At 36.3% G+C, this 8,062-nt stretch overlaps 1 protein-coding gene across 1 annotated transcript; it reads right to left on the bottom strand.

Annotated features, from left to right (window-relative positions):
- LOC109839692 (CRIB domain-containing protein RIC6-like) lies at positions 3,157 to 5,598 on the bottom strand. Its single transcript, XM_020408204.1, has 4 exons — positions 5,216 to 5,598; positions 4,125 to 4,231; positions 3,737 to 3,837; positions 3,157 to 3,365 (listed from the first exon to the last, which is right to left on the bottom strand). Exons 2-4 carry the CDS (start codon positions 4,198 to 4,200, stop codon positions 3,276 to 3,278), a joined length of 267 nt encoding a protein of 88 aa, XP_020263793.1. The 5' UTR covers positions 4,201 to 4,231; positions 5,216 to 5,598; the 3' UTR covers positions 3,157 to 3,275.

The raw sequence follows: 8,062 nt of genomic DNA, 5'->3' as shown, positions 1-8,062 counted from the left end.
GGCGAATTTCGAGCACGGGAGAGAGAGAGAGAGAGAGAGAGAGAGAGAGAGAGAGAGAGAGAGAGAGAGAGAGAGAGACTTGATATTTTGGCGAATTTCGAGCACGGGAGAGAGAGAGAGAGAGAGAGAGAGAGAGAGAGAGAGAGAGAGAGAGAGTCTTTCACTGTTTTCAAGCAATCACAAGATCCTTCGTTGTTTCCTCAATAGTAAACATAGATTTGATATTGAGAAGAGTATGTATCTTACTTTGCTAAGATATCTACTTCGGTTCTTGTTTCCAAGTCGAAACATCAACATCAAGCCTTCTTCACGATCAACTTGGATCATTGAATCGCTGGTCCACTGATCAAAGCGTTCCACGCACAGGTAAAGATCCCACGCAAACAAAGGCTAATAAATAGTTTATGTGTGTGTTACTAGGGAATATCCCAATTTTTATTTTTATTTTTGTAGAGAGAAGTTTTACAAGTGTAAGGTTCACTCTTTTGTTTCCATTATAATGATAAATGATTGTAATTGAAGCTGCAATAAAACTTATTCCTGACCCAAATAGCTGTTGACGCCAAGTTTCTGATCCTCAACTTATCGTAGAAACGTGTGAAGGTCTGGCTAATGAATTGGGGCCCATTATCATGGATGATGCGTCTTGGGACACCATACATGTATATGATGCAATGTTTGATGAATTTGATCACATCACTTGTTTTGACTAATCTCAACTGGACTACTTCAGCCCGTTTGGAAAAGTAGTTAGTTATCGCTAGTATGAAGTGATGTCCTTTAGAGGAAAGTGGGGAAATTTGGGCAATAATGTCTATATCCCACGTTTCAAATGGCCATGATGTAGCCGAAGGATGCAAATGCTTCGGTGACTGGTACTGTAGTTAGCATGTATCTGGCAGGCGTGACACCGTTTAGCATAAGCGACGGCGTCCCTGATCATATTTGTCTAGTAGTAGCCAAGTCTGCGTAGTCAGTCCCACAATTTAGGTACTGGCTGGTGAGCTCCACAGATGTCATGGGTCTCTTTCAGGGCTTCTTTTGCTTCTTTGCTTGATAAACAGCGAAGCAATAATCCATCGTATGACCTTCGGAGTTTTGTATATATTAAGGGACCTCTAGATGAGATTTTCTGTTCAATTTGTTTTTGGGGAGGTGGCTATTGTCTTCAAAAATGTAATATGTCATAAAACTTTAGTTAGTTATATCCTTGAAGTTTGGGGATATAACTATATTTTATGAACAAAATATACTTGCTATGTTAGAATTTTTTTTTTTTGGACAAGTTTTTTGGCAAGCAAAGTTTGTAGCTCCTGAATTTGAAATCTTGGATGGAAAGCAAAATTACTTGGTTGGTGTAGCTGTACACTATTGAGAGATGATTATGTTTTAAACAAGCATATGTTCCTTACAAACTAGGCAAAGATGCTCCTATGCCGAATAACAAATCCAAATAAAACAGACAAAGATACAACTTACTTTATGCTTCAAAGTTAAACAGGGTTTATCCTGACGTTTTTTTTTTTTTAATGAATTCTCTATTCCCTGTTTTGTATACCAGACCAATGAAAATAAGGTTGGTGAAGCTGAATTATATTGTTTACTATTGTAATACTCTCTGATTGTATTATATGAAACTGTTCGAAATCATGGTACATCTACGCAAAGTTCAAAGCACAATATTTGAAAAAGAATCAGTTTAAGCCAAAACATTTACAAAATTTGGAAAATTGAGTTATCTTAAACAAACCTCACTCAATCCGACCCGCTATTGAATTCCCTACGAACAACACAACCTATCCCAAACCCGTAACCGTTACCAATATCAATGTTCGGCTCGTCTGAATACAAACCTTATCAGAACACTCGCTACACGAGTAGGATATTGTGACTCATAAAAGAACACTTTGTAATCTGCAAAATGCTGGCCCCCCAAAAGCCTCACGCTACATCTTCCACTGTAACGGCCCCCGGATCGGATGCGGTAGTGTTCTTGGATCTGCGAGATGAGCGGCTAGACCCGCTATCGGATCCTTTGCTTCGCCTCTCTTTCTTCTTCTGTTTGGGTATGGTAGGGAGGTCTGCGGTGGAGGGGTCGCATTCGGACCCGTTAGTGTTATCGGGTTTGCGTTTGCGGTTGCGCCTGCCGCGGCGGGATTCCGATTCGCTAGCGGTGAATCGGATCCGGCACGGGAGAAACCGGCTGACTCGTTCTTGCGCGTGTGCGGGACCCAGCCGCTCGCGTGAGGAGGAGTGCGAGGTCTCTGGCGCTGAGTGGCGTCGTGCGCGGCGCGGCTTCGCCGGTCCCGCTTCGTCACGTAGGCCGGGGAGGGTGGGGGGACCGCCGAGAGAATTCTCTACAGCCAATCAGAAGAGAGATTTAGATTTTTCTTCATTTTTTTTTGCTTTTAGCCCCTTTGAAATTTAGATGCTTTGCATTTTAGACATGCATCCTTTTCTTTCTATTATACATTTATGTTATGCGGGGAAAAGTAAAGCTCGAAATAAATTTAAGTGAAAAGGATCCCTTGTCTACTAATTTGTTTAATCCATAATATAGTTTTGAGATTCATATTATACGTTGAAACTGTCTTTGATCAGGTGTGCGCATTAATGTGTTTTATATGCCAGTACAACCCTCAAAGTAAAATCTACTTATAAAAAATTTGATGGACAAATAGCTATTATTCACTTAATTTACAAGAGCTTACCTCAGAAAACTTACGTGCTTAAAAATGATAAATATATCATATAAACAATCTCAAGTAATTAAACACAATGAAAAAAAAAACTAAAGAAAATATTTGTTAGCCAAAAGACAAACTAGATGACAAAGGACTGTCGAGTCCTAGGCACTATTTGGCAACCAAAAAAAGTGTCTTATCTAAGAGCTTGTGTCTTATTGACTTGGTCAATAAGCTAGTAGAGCTGTTTGGTGACCAAAAATAGGAGAAGATTATTTTGAAGATTGTGTCTTTTGCAATTAGCTTTTGGAAAGCTATCTCAAGTAGCGTTTGTCTTTGGGAATGAGCTGTCAATTTTTTTCTTCCGTTTTTACCCCTAATAATTCTAATTTTATATCAATAATATTGCATGTTCTTTTTAGTCATTTAACAAATTTAAGCTAGTTGTACAGCTTCTTTTGCCAAACAGCTTTAGTCAATCAGCTAGCTACACAACTATCAGCTTTCAGCTATAATTTCACAGCTTTCAACTAGCTTGACAGCTTCCAGCTATAATCTCGCAGGTTTCAGCTAGTTTTGTCAAACAGTGCCCTAACCTTGAGATGCAGATTTTGGTGAGCCAGTCTGTCTTCGGTCCTGACCAAATGTAGTGCTCAATGGTGCCGAATGATACTCAGTCATCTGTTAAGTTTTTTTGGAGACAAAATTAACAATTAGTAAGAAAAGAGGGTAAAGAAAATCTATAGGGGGTAAATTACAAGAAAACTCAGTTTTTAAAATTACTCAGTCATCTAGTTAACTTGTCATGCACCTCGTTGTGCATGTTTATTTAATTTGTTCTATCATCTCCTTCATAATGAGAAATTAAAGTTGCGTTCTCCTGTGAATTACAAAAGTTCTGAGCAGAGAGGGTTCTTTTTGTTGAAATTGATAGATGGATAGGTTTCTTGAAAATTTGGATAGAGATCGAGGGGGTTCTTATAATATGTTACCCAAATCCAACTACAAAAAACCTTGAAAATTTTCTAAACTATCAGGGAAATTTAAGTTACCCAAGTAGGATTATTTACGGCAGGTCCATCAAATCCAATATGTGCCACGTGTTTGACGTCGGTTGGATGGCCTATCACCATTTCTTGTTCTTTTTCTTGCTCTGCATCAACAAGGAAGTAAAAAAAAGATACATATTATGCTCGCATAAATTTCTAGCTTTAAGAATGATAAATCTAAATGGAGTTGTTCTATAGGGACCCCAAATCATGGGATCTAGGGGGGAAAGGTAAGGTATCAACCCCTGGGTGCATGATCAACTGTTCATGAACAGTAGATCATGCACCCAGGGGTTGAAAACTCACCTGTTCACCCTTAGGTCCCATGATTTGGGGTCCCCAAGGAATTTTTCATCTAAAGGTGTACTGCAATTGCAAACGTCAAACTCACCAAATATATTTGAGATGTACTTCAGACCCTTTCGAAGGCCACCTTTCACTTTCATGGGAGGTATCGTGCCCAACATTTTTGCCGAGGCTTTATAACTTGAACTTTAACTAAGCACGCCAAAGTTTCACATAATATGAGAAGAGAGTTACAAAAGGATAATGCGGGTTAAATTTTGTAAAAAATCATGCCATGCAATAGTGAGGGCATGCATAAGTTAACTAACGTGTAGAGAACCATGAATGCACTGGTATTTATCCAAAAAAAAAATTGTATACAACATAAGAAAAAGTTAATTGCACATAGACAGACCCCTTGGTATTATTTTATTGCATTTTTCACCCCTACAGTTTCATTCTTAATTTCAGGTAGATCCTTCGGGTTAGATTTTGTTGAAATCGAAGAAGAATAACAGATTTTGAGGGGCTCCGGTAATGGGTAAGGGTTTGATTTTGTTTCTGTGTTACATATTTCTCAAGGAGATTACTCCTCTTTATATAGGAGCCAGAACCCATTATCTTCACCCCCTCATAACCGCTCCTGAGAAAATTTATCTCAAGAAACCCAATTTTTCTCCACGTTCTTCTCAAACGAACGTTGATTTAGTCATCTTAGACCAGGTCAAGCTAACATTTTCGTCCCTTGTAAAACTTTGGCAAGTATTGCCCTCTGGCTGAAATTAGTGTCTATCTAAGTCCGGAGGATAAAAGAGTCAAAAAATTTAGCCTAGGGGTCTACCTACAACAACAAAGAACAGTGACAAAAAATGATATTACTAGGGGTTTATGTGCAATTAACCCTATAAAAATGTATCAAATAAACAGTTTTGCCCATAGGCACTCTATAAGAGAGGAGAGAGATAGAGAGAAATGAATTATGCACAGAAATTAATGCAAATCATGAGGGGCTCATGAGTTATTCATTTCTTTCTCTCTCTCTCCTCTCTTATAGAGTGCCCATGGGCACTCTATAGAAAAACACTCAAATAAATACAATAATAGTATATTAAAAACCATTGTTACTTCAATTTAAGGGCACTCTATAGAAAAACCCTCAAATAAATACAATAATAGAATCTTAAAAACCATTGTTACCTCAATTTAAGTCAATACGAGTCCTGTCGTAGCCAAAATTCTATGTTAGATCTCACAGCTCTCTCTTGCGTGCCGTCATTTTGATTGCTTGTCTTTGAAATTCAAATTATAAAAATCTAAATCTCCAAAGAAAAAAGAGAGAGAGAGAGAGATTTCCCTCTCCTACCTTGATATTGCAATAAATAAATTTCCCTCTCCTACCTTGATATTGCAGTAAAATATTTTAGGAAGAAGAAGAAATTATGGTAGTATCCCGTTTGTCGTTGTTCCAAAATCCCAAGGAGAGAGAGCCTTGGAATATGGGCAACGGGAGACAAACACAAAAGCCTCCAAAATCAAATTTGGAGTTTTCTCTCTTAATTTTTCTAGGAGATGAGGCCGGCTTAATGGTATTTTTATTATCTTTTTTCTTCCTTCTTTTTTATTTATCGGAGTTTTTTTGCAACCATCAATTTTTAAGTGGCTAGTGCGGAAAATGGGGCAACTAGCGGATGGTTAAAAAAGAGTTCAACAAGGAGTTGGAGAGAGAATTTTACTCTATTTAGCAATCCTAAACGCATCGAACTTATTTTTTTTTTCCTTTTGTTCCGGAATAAAATGAAGTAAATAAATTATTTATGTTGCTAGGAATTTTTTTAATCGGATTAATTTCTTCATTGGATATTGTATCTCAATGGAAGTCATAAGAGAATTTTGTTATTATCTTTTTTTTTCTTATGTCTACACATTGCGCAGAAGGAATAAGTTTTCACAATAGTTAATGCAAAATTGTAAACAAATAAACGCGATAGTTATAATGTCAAAAAGGTAGTAGTTGCAAAGAATGTCTTCAATTCCCGCATTAATATCTGTATGTAAACCAGGGTAACTGGGTAACCTACTCTCAAATACTAAATAACTTAGTTCAGATGATATCATCTTGTGGTTGATAATGAGCTAAAATGGATTAGTCGTTATAGGTATCATAATGACTTTTCTAGCTTGCGTGTATGTTTACGATCGAACGCGAAAAGTCCAGAGATTTTTCTAGCTTGCGTGCATGTTTGCGGTTGATCGTCACGCCACTCGCGGTCGACCGCTGGAAGTCCAAAGCTGTTTTCTGTCAATTTTCTTGTATTCTCTTCAAATGCTACATTTGAGACTCTTGACTATCTATTTAAACCCATTGAAACTTCTTTGAGTATTCAATATGCAACTAAAGGTTGGGGTATTACAGCTACTGTTAGTCAAAAAAATTTTGCTAGATAGATCAAGCACAAGTCTTGGACCATAGAAGTTAACGTTTGCATGGACATATGATCTTTCAAACTATATATTCCTCTATTTATTTTTTACAAGAAAACATAATATTATATTAAATTTGTAATTTTAGTCTAAATCATCTATCAATAGTTCTAATATCTCTTCCATAAGGAAAGATAAACCATGCACAGCTTTTCCTGCTCCAAATTCAGAATAATGTGATATGAAATCAACTCTTCATGATACTGTCAAAAAAAAATTACGAACTCAGTTTATAAGTGGCATATAAACTAAGTTGGTAAACTGAGTTGGTAATTTTTTTTGACAAAGTATCATGAAAAATTGATTTCATATCACATTATTCTGAATTTGGAGCATGAAAAGTGTGCATGGTTTATCTTTTCTTATGCAAGAGATACTAGAGAGATTGATGGATGATTTAGACTATTGATAGATGCTTTTTTACAATTAAATTAAGAATATGTGTTAAATTAAGAATCACTTTGCAAGACTCAATGAAATATTGGGATGTGATATATGCCACTTACAAACTGAGTTGGTAAATTTATTTGACAAAATATCATGAAAAGTTGATTTCATATCACATTATTCTGAATTTGGAGCATGAAAAGTGTGCATGGTTTATCTTTTCTTATGGAAGAGATACTAGAGAGATTGATGGATGATTTAGACTATTGATAGATGCTTTTTTACAATTAAGTTAATAATATATGTTAAATTAAGAATCACTTTGCAAGACTCAATGAAATATTGGAGTAAACCAATTATTTTAAAGACGTGCTAAAAAAATAATGCGGTACATGGTACCTCAGATGTGGCGGTACTAAGTATTTATGATGTGGAAACTTTTCTCCATCCAATAAGAAAGTATGTAAAATCTTATCTTATAATACTTCTTACTTTGTATATAGAATAGAACTAAAATACAAATAACTAAAAATGGAAGTTCCCTTTCTTAGCTAATAAAATGTCTTGCTCAAGATATTAACTGCTCGTTGTAGTTGCCGGTGTTTAAAAATATATATCATCCGACGTCTCTTTTATCATTTTCGTCTTTAGCCAAGTAGAGCGAGCATGCCAAGGTTTAAAAAATATATGTTTTAAGTAGTTGCGACCTGCAGGATTAAATTTCACAACACTACTCGTCTTGTACAAAATCTCCAAAGTTAAATGAGAGCTTTTATATTTATACTAAATTTAAACGTCTTTATTAATTTTAGGTTAATGTAAACGGAGCATATCATAAAAGCAAATAATAAAGTCGGTGCAAACAATCAATTTTAAACAAAATTATGAATCAACACAACAACGCAATCACCAAATAAGATTTTTAGGACGCACCAGACTTCTCCGTACTGAAAATCGTGGGCGCCGCCAAGTGCTCCGACCGACAAGGAAAGCAAGAAACAAATACAGCAACAGAGGGCGAGTTCAAAACAAGATGCACGCGGGGGAAAAAAAAAAGCTGTTGCTCACGATAGTGACAATTTGCAACCTCAATTGCTTCGAAGTGGGGAAAAAGAAAAAGATGAAGAATGAGATTGCCGATTACTATATTAGAATGTAACAAACTGATCTCAGAAA

Source organism: Asparagus officinalis, chromosome 4 (genome assembly GCF_001876935.1).
Source record: "Asparagus officinalis chromosome 4, Aspof.V1, whole genome shotgun sequence".
Classification (NCBI taxonomy): Eukaryota; Viridiplantae; Streptophyta; class Magnoliopsida; order Asparagales; family Asparagaceae; genus Asparagus; species Asparagus officinalis.
The sequence above is the reverse complement of the archived record's forward strand: the minus strand, read 5'-3'. Positions and strand labels throughout refer to the sequence as shown.